The sequence below is a fragment of the Corythoichthys intestinalis genome, chromosome 8 (genome assembly GCF_030265065.1).
Source record: "Corythoichthys intestinalis isolate RoL2023-P3 chromosome 8, ASM3026506v1, whole genome shotgun sequence".
NCBI lineage: Eukaryota > Metazoa > Chordata > Actinopteri > Syngnathiformes > Syngnathidae > Corythoichthys > Corythoichthys intestinalis.
Window position 1 is genome coordinate 27,216,056 of NC_080402.1, and position 15,425 is coordinate 27,231,480.

Here is a 15,425-nt window from a genome sequence, read left to right on the forward strand (position 1 = left end):
GAGGAGCCAGTTGAGGTGACTCGGGCATCTGGTTCAGATGCCTCCTGGACGCCTCACTGGAGAGGTGTTTTGGGCATGTCCCACTGGCGGGAGGCCCAAGGGACAACCCAGGGCACGCTGGAGAGACCATGTCTCTCGGCTAGCCTGGGAATGCTCTGGGATCCTGCCGGAGGAGCTGGTTGGGAAGTGGCTGGGGAGAGGCAAGTCTGGGCTTCCCTGCTAAAGCTGCTGGCACCGCGACCCGACCCCGGATTAAGCGACAGATGATGGATGATGGATTGTTTGGAGTTTTTTCCCAGAAAGTGAATATTAAAGCTACTCACAGGACAAAGGTGTTTAATCTTAGCTAGTAATGTTAGGACAGAAGAATCCTAGAAATAAAATCAAGGAAACGTACCAAGGCATAACTTGATGTTATAAAATGTTTTTTCATTGGTTTAGCTGCAGAATCAACATTTCTGTCATGAACAAAAAGACTGACAAAATGATCATCGGACAACCGTGGTAATTAGGTGTTTCATGCTGTGATCGCGGTGACTACATCTCAAATTTTCTCAACTTGTTAATTTTACTTGTCTTACTTTTTACACTGTATTCAGCTCATCTCTCATCTTCTCATTTCTCTTCTCACCATGTGTTTAGCTGTCATTGAGCCAGTCTTTGTTCTGTCACAAGCCATCGCGTAGATAAGTGTGACTGATGGCTGCAGGCCTGGCCAGACAGACAGTGTATATAATTGAGCGAAAGGGACTAATGTAAGTCAACGGCTGAATGAAAATGCCATCCACAAGCTGAGACGCATCAGGAGGCTCACCGTTAGGTCCCCGTAATGACCAACGAAAACCACACAGACTGCCATCTGGTCAGTACCTGGAAGATTCTCTCTTTCAAGCTAACGTTTCCTCTTTTTGCGCTTTTTTGCCATTTCACAGCGACTCGGACTCTCCCTCTCTTATTTTCTCGTCTTTCTCCCTCTTTTTCCATTTATCTCACACCCTTTGTTATCTCAAGCTCTTTAATTAACGTGACACGCTGTGAAGTGAGATACTAAATAATGCAGACTTTTCCAGTGACATTAAATCAGCTGGCGTGATTAGTGGCCACACACACAAGCACAAAGATGCTGGTCTTTTGTAATGCTTTCATTTTGCTGAAGATAGTGGGGACTCTAATTAGAGAAAATATACATACAAATGACAATGCATAATCAAAAAACATTTTTCAAGCAGCCCTGGCATTATCTCATGAAATTGCTTTTGTAAGTTGGCTTGAAAATAATTGTGGAAACTTGTGAACAACACATTTTCACACTTTTTCCCAATAATAGAAATAGGCAGATTCTTATGTTGTAGTACTACCCATGTATGTATGTTAGTACCCAACCATCATACCATACCACATATGTGTACACTAGGTGTTGAATAACATTTTTTTTTCAGTCAAGGCAAAGTTGATGATAGTCAAGTTGACTTCAACTAATCAATTGAAGTTACTTATCAGTCTGAATTCTCTGTGTACACCAATGTAAATTGAACTTTTTTTTTTTTTTTTTTTTTAACGGTACACATGTGCTTCCAAGAGCTTAAACTTGCTGCTGTGCATGGATAGACTCCATCCCTTGACTCACTCATCCAATCACATTCAGATACCTTCAAGGTACTTCATGAATTCAAGCTCGACAGCTCAATGCCAATACATGGAGCACAAGTAAAGCTTTGCTATATATTAAAGTACATATTAAGTTTATTATGTGATTTAAAAAATATATATAAATAAAGTTGAAGGTAGGCATATGCCGGTATGAGATTCTGACGGTATAATAACCTTAAGCCAAAATATCACGTTATCAAGGTACAGCTCTAAAATGTGTTACTTTGAGATATCTGGTAAAAACACCATTTTTCCATTGAACAGGATTTTTATTTTTCAAAACACTGTATTAGCACATTTGAACATAAGTATAAAGTAAAAATAAATAACTGAAATCTTCTAAATAAAATTAATAAATGCAGTCCTTTAGGTGAGCATAAACCCACAGACACAGCTCAACAATATAACCATCAGAACAAAAACAATTCAATTAGTTTCCATAATAAGCACGTGTGTATGACTCGTATCATGTTTACATTATACACACACACTCAACACGGACAGTTGTCAGAGATTAAAAAAACACATGTTTTACCACCGCTAAACACACCAAACACGCTGGAGTTAACTCTCGTAGCTGTTGGGAAACGTTCATGATAGTGTTTATTAACCTTTAGTCTTGTATGAATCCGAAATCATATTGGACGTATTGCCTCCTCAGCAGCCACCCTCCGCAAACATGTTTTACATGTTGGTTGGCCCTCCTCCTCTAAGCTGCGGCCGTCTGTAACTTTGATGTAGCCGAAGTATTCCCATACCAGCGATTTCATTTTATTTAATGGGGGGAAAAGTTCAGGAGTTTCAACTCCTCCAGCTGTCGTGTAGCACAACTGACTCACTGACACTGCGCAACAACCAGTGGGGGAGGGTTGAGCCTTGTAGCTGCAAGCAAGAGATTTCTATCTGCATTTAAGGTACATAAAAAATAGCTAATACCTTAGGGATGGGATGATGGATTTTTTTTTTTTTGCGGTTTTGAAACCGTGAGATTTTCATACCACAGTATACAGTGGGCTAAATAAGTATTTAGTCAACCACCAATTGTGCAAGTTCTCCTACTTGAAAAGATTAGAGAGGCCCGTAATTGTCAACATGGGTAAACCTCAACCATGAGAGACAGAATGTGGAAAAAGAAAACAGAAAATCCCATTGTTTGATTTTTAAAGAATTTATTTCCATATTAGAGTGGAAAATAAGTATTTGGTCACCTACAAACAAGCAAGATTTCTGGCTGTCAAAGAGGTCTAACTTCTTCTAACCAGGTCTAACGAGGTCTAACGAGGCTCCACCCATTACCTGTATTAATGGCGCCTGTTTTAACTCATTATCGATATAAAAGACACCTGTCAACAACTTCAGTCAGTCACACTCCAAACTCCACTATGGCCAAGACCAAAGAGCTGTCGAAGGACACAAGAGACAAAATTGTAGACCTGCACCAGGCTGGGAAGACTGAATCTGCAATAGGTAAAACGCTTGGTGTAAAGAAATCAACTGTGGGAGCAATTATTTGAAAATGGAAAACATACAAGACCACTGATAATCTCCCTCGATCTGGGGCTCAATGCAAGATCTCACCCCGTGGAGTCAAAATGATAACAAGAATGGTGAGCAAAAATCCCAGAACTACACGGGGGGACCTAGTGAATGACCTACAGAGAGCTGGGACCACAGTAACAAAGGCTACTATCAGTAACACAATGCGCCGCCAGGGCCTCAAATCTTGCACTGCCAGACGTGTCCCCCTGCTGAAGAAAGTACACATCCAGGCCCGTCTGCGGTTCGCTAGAGAGCATTTGGATGACCCAGAAGAGGACTGGGAGAATGTGTTATGGTCAGATGAAACCAAAATAGAAGTTTTTGGTAGAAACACAGGTTCCTGTGTTTGGAGGAGAAAGAATACTGAATTGCATCCGAAGAACACCATACCCACTGTGAAGCATGGGGGTGGAAACATCATGCTTTGACCAGGACGACTGATCTGTGTAAAGGAAAGAATGAATGGGGCCATATATTGAGAGATTTTGAGTGAAAATCGCCTTCCATCAGCAAGGGCATTGAAGATGAGATGTGGCTGGGTCTTTCAGCATGACAATGATCCCAAACACACAGCCAGGGCAACAAAACAATTTCAAGGTCCTGGAGTGGACTTGCCAGTCTCCAGATCTCAACCCCATAGAAAATCTGTGGAGGGAGTTGAAAGTCCATGTTGCCCAACGACTGCCCCAAAACATCACTGCTCTAGAGGAGATTTGCATGGAGGAATGGGCCAAAATGCCAGCAACAGTGTGTGAAAAGCTTGTGAAGAGTTACAGAAAATGTTTGGCCTCCATTATTGCCAACAAAGGGTACATAACAAAGTATTGAGATGAACTTTTGGTATTGACCAAATACTTATTTTCCACCAAATAAATTATTTTAAAAAATCAAACAATGTGATTTTCTGTTTTTTTTTTCCCCACATCCTGTCTCTCATGGTTGAGGTTTACCCATGTTGACAGTTACAGGCCTATGTAATATTTTCAAGTGGGAGAACTTGCACAATTAGTGGTTGACTAAATACTTATTTGCCCCACTGTACCTTGAAAGCGGTTATCAGCAAATGCCTAGTCTAGTTGAAGAGAACTGTTTCAATGACCATAATAGTCAACCTTCATTTGTGATTATTCCAAGAGTATTAATAGAAGTTCTACACTAGCGGTTCAGTTGTGGCTTTTCTACATCTTGTTGTGTAAGCATAAACACTTTACTACAGTGTCTGTTATAAGTGCTTTCTGGCTGTTTTTTTTTTAAACGGCACCTGCTATAACCTATAAACAGAGTGGCAAAGTTGATGCATCGAGGAGTCGGTTCCGCCCCTAATGCATTCACATCACGCTTGAGTTCTAATGTAAAAGAGTTTAACTACATTACCATATATCATCAGCTCCATTCATTAATCATCATGGCTTTATTAATTGCTGTAGTCATTAAAATATCATGACGGCGATGAATTGCAGGATCGTGCTGGAGTCCCCTTTATTTTAGATCCAGGCCCTCCTTTTCAGGCAACTGTGTTTTGCATATGTCCCAATCTGTCTTTGTTCTATTTACATGTTGCCGGTGATGATATCCATGCATAGGCAGCAATCCAATAACAAGTTGTTCTGGCTAATAACCATAAACAAATGCATGTCTGTGACCACCCACCATCACATTTTTGTCATAGTAGTGTAGTAGTGCTACGATGACTCAATCTGAGTAGGTGGGGATCTAAGTTGTCCCAAAGCAATTGTTTCAGACCTCACCAAATCCAGTGTGGGGTTTAGTAGTTTGTTGCTTAGGCTTGCAGGGATGTTGAGAGATTTAGGCTCCTGATCTGATCCCTTCCCTGCCTCATTGTCTCTTATTTTTAATCAGAAGGTTTGTAGAGGAGGGGATAATATTTGGTTTACTTCAGCTTTTTCTGCAGCTAATGATGAGAGCCTGTTTTTGAGACACATTCACTGTGCGTGAAAGTCTGTCCATCAGAGACAAATGGTATGACACTCAGCTGTCTGCATGCAACCACACATTTATACCATTTTTACAGTTCAATGCAAGCATGCAACATTTAACAATACAAAATTCTCATGCATATGGCGGAAAACTCATCACTCGAACCCCCGCAACACACCACATCACCCCCATCCTCCGTCAACTTCACTGGCTTCCCGTCAAACAAAGAATCAACTACAAGATCCTCATCATCACCTTCAAAATACTCCATGCCTTGGCCCCTCCCTACCTTTCCGATCTTCTCCGTCTAAACAAACAAACCCGTTCACTTCGCTCTACCACTATTCTTCCCCTCTCCGTCCCCCGTGTCCGCCTCTCCACCTTTGGTTCCAGAGCTTTTAGTCATTGCGCCCCCCAGCTCTGGAACTCCCTACCCCCTGATCTTCGCAGCATAGCTACCCTATCACTTTTCAAATCTACACACCGGTTCACTCCTTCTTACCCACCATAACCCCTAGCTCTGTTGTATTTTTACTTCTTTTTATTGTGCTTTTAATTTTTTATCCTTTTAATACCTTTTTATCGTACTGTGATTCCATGTCTCTTGTGAAGTGTCTTTGTGTGTTTTGAAAAGCGCTCTAGAAATAAAATGTATTATTATTATTATTTTTGATAAAACACTCAGGTGACTTGAAGTTCCACTCTGAGACCCCCAATTTTGCCAAATTTCAAAATTGTCCGATATGCATGTGTGATACATCATTGGAAAGCTTAAAATCTCAATTTTCTGGGGGAAGAAAAATTTTGGACAGGAGGGCATTTTTTGTTTTTTTTTTTTTTTTTTTTTTTTTTTATGTTTTTTAAACTGCAAAACCCTTTCTGGGAGTGAGAGCACACAAGATCAGAATTACAGACGCCATGACTTTAACGAGATATTATCACGTACTTCCCTTGTTTCGATCCAAAAACTCCATGTCGCATGTATCACTTAGTGTCAAGACACAGCTGTGAATGGCCAGAGCCGGATTTGGGGGGGATTTTATGGGTGAAACATGGTAATATAACAAGGGTCGCGATGCAGAAATCGCAGACATAAAGGAGTGGTCGAGATTTTCTTTTTCATATACTGTATTTACCCTTTTAAACGTTGTTTTTTTTTCTTTCAATTTTTCTTTGTTTGGATCAATTATTTATCATCTAACATATCGGTGAAAATGCGACAGTAACAAAAAAAATACAATTTAGCGATAGTTATGAGGTAGATATCCGTGACTTTTTTTACAGACGCCATTTTTTTTCATTGTGACGTAATTTGTTTAAAAGTTTAAAATATGCGAGTGAATAATTTTTTTAAGTTTTTTTTTTTTTTTTTTAAATGATATCAATATCAATGAACGAGTCTAAGCTAAAAATGATAGACATTTTGAATAATAAATATAATTACTTACCTTGTTTTCATGCCTGGGTTGAAACAAAAACGGTTGCACGACGTCTGTAAACCTGGGTTTCCAGGGTAAAATGGGCAAATCAAAAATAGTTTGGGGGCTTAATGCGCCATGAATATGCTATGGCAGCATATACACATATTGTTCTATGAAACACAACAGTTGTTTTGGCTTAAAATACAGCAGTTTCTTTTAAAAAGGAGTGCAAGAGCAGAAACTGCTTTTTCAGTCTTGTCTGTGTTTTCCGCCACATACATAGATATATCGTATTAGCTATTGCATGGAGTGTGGGGAAGTGAATAAAGATCCATAGCCCATGATATGTATGTATGTATAAATAAAAATAATATATATCTTTTTGCTCACTCTCAGTGACTCATACTTAATGCTGTCATCTTTTGGAGAGCAACACTCATCCGTCATGTTGCATCGTGTCATGTGATTTGAGCTGTGAGTTTTCTGACACCCAAGACATCGCCCGTCTCGACTGATGCCAGACGCTCGCAGACGACTTTGCAGATATCAGACAGATTGACTGACTGACTTAGGGATGATGAGATAGACAGCATCACATGGACTTGTTTAAATATGTGATGCAGAAAAGCAATAGTAAAGACGGACTTGTGTGTTGAAAAAGGATGATTAAAAAGAGGGATCTGCTTAGCGTATGAAGAACAATGTGCGCAACATAATCTGTCTCCTTGCCAACATCCATCCCTCCCTCTCTGCACCCTCTGTTCATTTTCATCAATCACATTGTTTTGACCGAATGTGGTTTGTTGTGCTGCTTGTGAAGCAGGTAAATCTGCCGCAGACAAATTGAAGCTTTTGCAGGCAAGCTGTCTGAGTGATGTTTTGAAGTCGAATGTTGTCCATTGGTTGAATTTTGGCGTCTATTTTGCACACAGCCACACACACACACACAGACAGACAGACATGCACACACTTCAGGCAATGTAAGGTCTTGATAAAGTGTGAAGAAGGCAGCTGCATAACTGGAGTGGGAGGCCTAGAGGGAACTCACACATATTCCAAAGTGTGCGTGCGTGTTCGTGTGCATGATTGCGTGCGCCCTTTATACATCCCCTGTCCAAATTTGGGCTTTTGAAAACAATCTTAATTGAGTGCATTCTCTCTTTTGTGTTTCTCCTGTGCAGGTTGTGAGGACTTGTCTCCATCGTCCTGTTGTACAGTGAGGCAGTAAGCTCACGGAGGATACAGCATGCGTGTGTCGACATATCCCACGATGCACTGTGCCAGCCCGGGTCTTCTCCTCCTCAGTTTCCTCTTTCTCGCCGATGCTGACTGTGAGTGCTCTCACATTCTGAACACATCTCTATGTTGGCTCACCGAAACAGCCTGTCAAATTCATATGTATGAATGTGGCCTGAACGAACGCATTTTCTTCCGATAGTGCATGGTGATATTCAAGTGTGTGTTTATCTGTGTGTGTTGGCAAGCAGGCTTGATGCGAGGCCAGCTGTTTTTGTCTATCCCAGTATAACTTGGCATGGATAGTCAGACCACATATGGCAGATCAGATAATTTCACTGCTGCTTGTGTGATTGCGTTGATACTGCGTGTTTGTGAGGGATATGTGACTGTGGCAAATATGCCTCCTCATGGATAACAAGCATGTACTTTTTGCTCAGGCAACCCAGTTATGGGTTTCATGCATGTTTATGAGTTTAAGTATAAGGATGAGATGTTGACATGCAACCGCAATTCAAGTTATTCACTACTTGTCCAAAGATTATTCTTTGTTTATCTACACAAGACCACAATATTTTTCATGCATCTTAACCTCAATCTACCAATTTTGTGTCTATTGTATTGTGTATATTTATAACATGTTCAAAGTGTGAATTCTCATTAGTACATATTTTTCCTAGGAAGGGGTGATTAAATATATATGGCGGAAAACACTCAGGTGACTTGAAGTTCCGCTCTGAGACGCCCAATTTGGCCAAACTCAAAATTGTCCTATTTGCATGTGTGATACATCACTGGAAAGCTTAATATCTCATTTTTCTGGGGGAAGAACATTTTGAATAGGAGGGCATTTAAAAATATATATATGATAAAATAAAATTTTAACAGCAAAACCCTACCTGGAGGTGAGAGCACGAGAGAGCATAATTAAAGACGCCACGATTTTAACGAGGTGTTATCACGCTCTTACCTCTTACTCCATGTAGTATGTATCACCGAGTGTGAAGACACAGCTGTGAATGACCACAGCCAGATTTTGGGGGGATTTTATGGGTGAAACAAGGGTCGCGATGCAAAAATCGCAGACATCGAGGAGTGGTCGAGATTTTCTTTTTCATGTATTTACACTTTTAAACTTTTTTTTTTCAATTTGTCTTTGTTTGGAGCGATCATTTATCATCTAAAATATTGGGGAGAATGCGACAGTAACAAAAAAATACAATTAAGCGATAGTTATGAGGTAGATATCCGTGACCTTTTTACAGACACCATTTTTTTCTTTGTGACGTAATTTTTTTTAAAGGTTTAAAATAGGGCTGCAGCTATCGAATATTTAAGTAATCGAGTAATCGACTGAAAATCCTATCGATTAATAGAGTAATCGGATAAAACATATATTTTCTAGGTAAAGAGCAATTATAAATATTGAAGGGAAAAGGTACCGTTCTCGCACACACCATATAATTGTTTGCATTAGTATAACACATTCATTTAACTATAGTTTAGGAAGACTTCACTCAGTGGCCTTGAACACAGTAAAGTGAATCACCTTATCGGCACTCATGAGAGGGAAAAGGAAAAATGGTACCGTTTCTCGTAGGCACCGTCTAACTGTTTGCATTACACATACTAACATATCAGATTATAATATGGCGGGGATATTTGCATGCGTTCCTGAATGCACCGCGTGACCTGCGGGGGTGAGGGAGGTGCGGGAGAGCAAGAGACGTGCCTTCCTGTTGTTGTTGTCGTTCCACGAAGCGGGTGACTCTTTGTCAACGTTACAGTATGATACCTGCTGTGTTGGAGCACATTAGGGACCAGTGCTACTTGGAGTTTTATCCAGCGATGACTACTGAGCTAAAATTGACAGTTAGCTTTATCATATTTTCATTTTACACCCTCATCACTCTACAGCGCTATGTTTTCACAGATTAAATAAAGCCTGTATGTAAGACACGTTAGCCACACATCGACAGTGGTCTTAACAGAAACCTAGCCCTCCGCAGGGCTAACGTTACGTGAGCGAGTGACAGTAACGTTAATCTTATTTAATAGCACTGAGAAGTGTACTGCTTTAAGATGGCGGCTGTTTACCAACACCGCTGACTCTGTCATTTCGCATCTAGTTCAACATACATGTGATATCTATGAGACGCATCAGATGCTACCTGCTACCATGGTAGCATCATGCGGTCTAGTTTTTAGCAATGTTGGCGTAGTTTGTAGCGGCTGTCGGCTGCAGAAAGGTTTTTTATATTTTTTTATTGCTTCTTCCTCTACGCACGTGACATCAGCGCGTTGTCCCGCATTAAAAGTAGTCCGGGCAAAACATGATGCTTAGAGCTGGCAAAATTAAACGATTCCTCGAGGTGAATAAAATTACTCGGATTAGTTTTTAAACTCGAGTTACTCGAGTTCCTCAGTATTCGTTTCCGTTCTAGTTTAAAATAAGCGAGTGAATCATATTTTAAAGTTTTTTTTTATTTATTTATTTTTTTTAAGCTACATATTAGACATCAATTAATGATTCTAACCTAAATGACAGACATTTCGAATAATAAATATAATTACTGAGCTTTTTATAGGTGGGTTGAAACGAAAAAGGTTGTGCGACATCTGTAAACGGGGGTTTCCAGGGTAATAAGGACAAATTAAAAATTGTTCGGGGGGCTTACTGCCCCATTAATCTGCTATTGCAGCATATAGACATATTGTTCTATCAAACACAACAGTTCTTATGGCTTAAAATACAGCAGTTTATTTGAAAGAGGGGTACAAGAGCAGAAACTGCTTTTTCAGACTTATCTGTGTTTTCTGCCATATATAGATGTAGATATACGGTGGTACCTCACCATACGATCCTTTCGACAGGCGACGTAAAATTTGACCCGTCGACAAATGACGGGTCGAAATACGACAAACTACAACCGGGTCGAAATTTGTTTTCCCGCAAGATGGCAATCAACATGGGTCCAAAGAAGAATAGAATAGAATAGAATAGAATAGAATAGAATAGAATAGAATAGAATAGAATAGAATAGAATAGAATAGAATAGAATAGAATAGAATAGAATAGGTTAGTGCAGCTGGTGAAAAAAGGAAAAAAGTGATGCTTACCATTGAAATTAAGATTGAAATTATAGAAAAATATGAGCGTGGTGTGCATGTCAGTGAACTGGCTCAGAATATGTATACGATCCCGGCGGTCCTCCTACGACCTCCGTTCGACAGTCTTTATAAGTTAGGGTGACAATTATTCTAATATCGGCGAGAAAGTCGCCAGCTTCGTCAGGTTTTTAATCATTTATTTCAGAACTAGTCGACGCCAAGAACAACAGAGCATGAAAAGAGAAAGTAAAAACTTTTCTGCACTTCTCTCGCTTTCTCGTCTGTTCAGGAACAGCATGATAAAACACAACCGCCACATTAGAATCCGATTTGTTACATTGTTAATATATTAAAATATTATTCCGATTTGTATTTATAGTTTATTTATTTTGCTATGTGTAATTGCTATTTGTAATTGTACTTGAAGTATTTATGAAGGATTTAGTGTAGGTTTTTGGACTCTTGAACGAATTAATGAAATTATAATGTATTCTTCTGGGAAAATCTGACAAGGATTCACTAAGGACCCAAATGCACGAATGTTCCGTTTAAACAAAAAAGGTTTATTTTCAGTTCATAGGCGTTCAAAAACAGACAACGAAAAATCACAGCACTTGCTGGACACCAAATTCTTAGCAAAGTCAACATAGTGCAAAAAGGGCATTTGAACCCAACATAAATCTTAGTCACGAAAAGGCTTACATGAGCTGGTAACATGGAATATGGCAGGATACAAGACGAACCGACACAGGGCAAGGTTAGGTGCAGACTATATATACAATGAATCACAGGTGGAAATGATCAGCCTGATTGGGAATGCAGGAAGTAAAGTTGGGAACCAGGCGGAATGCCACTACCAAAATAAAAACAGGAAATTCTGCACCAACAAAACAAATAACACTAACATGACTTCCGAGACATGACAAGATCCCTCTCGACGTAGAACCATTTCGACTTACAAACCAGGTCCTAGAACTAATTACATTACGTATGTAGAGGTACCACTGTATATACAGTGCCTTGCAAAAGTATTCGGCCCCCTTGAATCTTGCAACCTTTCGCCACATTTCAGGCTTCAAACATAAAGATATGAAATTTAATTTTTTTTGACAAGAATCAACAACAAGTGGGACACAATCGTAAAGTGAAACAACATTTATTGGATAATTTAAACTTTTTTAACAAATAAAAAACTGAAAAGTGGGGCGTGCAATATTATTCGGCCCCTTTACTTTCAGTGCAGCAAACTCACTCCAGAAGTTCAGTGAGGATCTCTGAATGATCCAATGTTGTCCTAAATGACCGATGATAATAAATAGAATCCACGTGTGTGTAATCAAGTCTCCGTATAAATGCACCTGCTCTGTGATAGTCTCAGGGTTCTGTTTAAAGTGCAGAGAGCATTATGAAAACCAAGGAACACACCAGGCAGGTCCGAGATACTGTTGTGGAGAAGTTTAAAGCCGGATTTGGATACAAAAAGATTTCCCAAGCTTTAAACATCTCAAGGAGCACTGTGCAAGCCATCATATTGAAATGGAAGGAGCATCAGACCACTGCAAATCTACCAAGACCCGGCTATCCTTCCAAACTTTCTTCTCAAACAAGGAGAAAACTGATCAGAGATGCAGCCAAGAGGCCCATGATCACTCTGGATGAACTGCAGAGATCTACAGCTGCGGTGGGAGAGTCTGTCCATAGGACAACAATCAGCCGTACACTGCACAAATCTGGCCTTTATGGAAGAGTGGCAAGAAGAAAGCCATTTCTCAAAGATATCCATAAAAAGTCTCGTTTAAAGTTTGCCACAAGCCACCTGGGAGCCACACCAAACATGTGGAAGAAGGTGCTCTGGTCAGATGAAACCAAAATTGAACTTTTTGGCCACAATGCAAAACGATATGTTTGGCGTAAAAGCAACACAGCTCATCACCCTGAACACACCATTCCCACTGTCAAACATGGTGGTGGCAGCATCATGGTTTGGGCCTGCTTTTCTTCAGCAGGGACAGGGAAGATGGTTAAAATTGACGGGAAGATGGATGCAGCCAAATATAGGAACATTCTGGAAGAAAACCTGTTGGTATCTGCACAAGACCTGAGACTGGGACGGAGATTTATCTTCCAACAGGACAATGATCCAAAACATAAAGCCAAATCTACAATGGAATGGTTCAAAAATAAACGTATCCAGGTGTTAGAATGGCCAAGTCAAAGTCCAGACCTGAATCCAATCGAGAATCTTTGGAAAGAGCTGAAGACTGCTGTTCACAAACACTCTCCATCCAACCTCACTGAGCTCGAGCTGTTTTGCAAGGAAGAATGGGCAAGAATGTCAGTCTCTCGATGTGCAAAACTGATAGAAACATACCCCAAGCGACTTGCAGCTGTAATTGGAGCAAAAGGTGGCGCTACAAAGTATTAACGCAAGGGGGCCGAATAATATTGCACGCCCCACTTTTCAGTTTTGTATTTGTTATAAAAGTTTAAATTATCCAATAAATTTTGTTCCACTTCACGATTGTGTCCCACTTGTCGTTGATTCTTGACAAAAAATTAAAATTTTATATCTTTATGTTTGAAGCCTGAAATGTGGCGAAAGGTTGCAAGGTTCAAGGGGGCCGAATACTTTTGCAAGGCACTGTATAATCACCCTATGCATTAAATGTCTTGACTCATGCCAGTGTGTAAAACATAACAATCTACACAATAGTTTTTGTTTTAAAAAGATAATTTTTAAAGGTTCCTATAATGATCACATCAGTATTCTGAGTACCACGAGCGTTACAAAACGAAAGCAATTGAAAAAGGAGATAAATGGCTTGAAAACATGCATTGCCCACAGGCGGCACTTTGATAGACACGATGTCAGCATGTCACGTTGAAGATTAGCTCCGAGGATTCCTCTCTTGTAACATTAGCGATGAAACGGTTTGACTGATTTGGGTTGAGATCACGGATGAAAAATGAAAGGGGAGAGTGAGGGGTGCTTAAAATATGTAATAAAAATAGGAGGAGAGGTGGGGGTTGGGAATGATAGAGAAGACAGTGAGGGAAGAGAGCATTAGAGATGTGAACATCTGGGAACTATCCATGCATCAGGAATAATATTGTCAATAGCAAAGCTACATTCTGTTAGTGTAATTATGCCATGGGATAATACAGCTAAATCCATGCATTTTCTGGTTTGTATAACCAGTTGAAATTGCAACCTCGTTTGAAGCTTGTAGACCACAAAATCAGTAGACTATAAACACACACAATAGGCTGGAAAAGTGGCAATTAGGGACAAGTTGATCAGTGCCCCAACAGTTCCAGCAGCTGGCACTGTGGAGAAAAATATTCATGCTATTATTCATATTGTAGTATTAAGATGAAATTGAATTTGGCTAGAGGCAGTGTTATGGCTACCCAGAACTCAGTACAAGCACATTCATCATCAAACGTTATTGTTTTTCTCCGTCTCCTGCCGCTTTTGTCCTATGTGTCCTAAGTTGCCAGGTCAGCCTGTAAAGATCTAGTAATCTATCAAAACAATGATGGTTGTAGATTTCCTTTGTGAGGGCGAGACGAGATACCAGAAGGGTGGATAGCATTTGTACTTGGGCTCCTCCTATCACTTTCCTCTAATTCTCCTCTCATTCATCATGACTTCCTCCAGTGCTCTTTGCCGGCTTCTTGTCACATCCTCATAATGTGGTGCGAAAGGAGGGACAGAGAGTTGTGGGTTTCTTCTATCTCTTTAATCTCACTGTGTGACGTACGATGCCTCCTTTAATATCAACAGCGGGGGCTCTGAGGCTGTGTTGAGAGTTGAGACGTAGACTGTCAGTGCTGGGATGCTTGTCGACATGTTTTGAAATGGTAAATGCTGCCTGACAAAAATATCTAATATTATGTGAAATGAGTGGAAGACATCCACCCTTCTAGCCATTCTGTGTACATTTTATCCTCGCAAAGGTCACATGTTTTTTGGAGCCTACCCTGTGGAGTACATCATATAAACTGGTTTCCAAGCAGTTGCAGCCCATCCAAATAGACCAGACACGTCCAAAGTCCGGCCCGGGGGCCAAATGCAGCCCGTGGTCAAATTTTATCCAGCCCCCAGCCTCTGTCATAAAATCAATAACGTCTGGCCCGCACACAGACCTAATAAATTGGTCAGCAGTACTGCTAACAGCATATGAAGTAGCTTACACACTAAATGCTGCTCCTCATTTACCCACAAAAAGGAAACAGCACTCTAAGCAACATTACCCCGTGTTACACTTTACTCCCAATTTTCTAAAATGGCGACGATCAACAAAAAAACTAAGTTGACTGTGACGGCCGACGCTTCAAGGATAGATGGAAATTGGACTACTTGTTCACTAAAATACGCAACAACTGTGTCTGCGTCATTTGCAAAGAGACAGTCACTGTTTTTAAAGAGTTCAATGTGAGGGGATATTACCTAACAAGACACGTTGACATGTACGACAAGATTACAGGGAAGATACGTAGCGAGAAATTGAAGCAAATTGAAGCTCG

General features: G+C 40.3%; 1 protein-coding gene across 27 annotated transcripts in view; it reads left to right on the plus strand.

Annotated features, from left to right (window-relative positions):
• LOC130920019 (receptor-type tyrosine-protein phosphatase delta-like) overlaps positions 1-15,425 on the plus strand; it is a 401,349-nt gene that overhangs the window by 234,323 nt on the left and 151,601 nt on the right. For all 27 annotated transcript variants that reach the window (XM_057842767.1, XM_057842771.1, XM_057842776.1 and 24 more), the window contains one exon: positions 7,730-7,879. In XM_057842767.1, coding sequence (XP_057698750.1) covers positions 7,795-7,879 — 85 coding nt within the window. In that variant the 5' untranslated portion in view covers positions 7,730-7,794. The remainder of the gene's footprint in view (positions 1-7,729; positions 7,880-15,425) is intronic.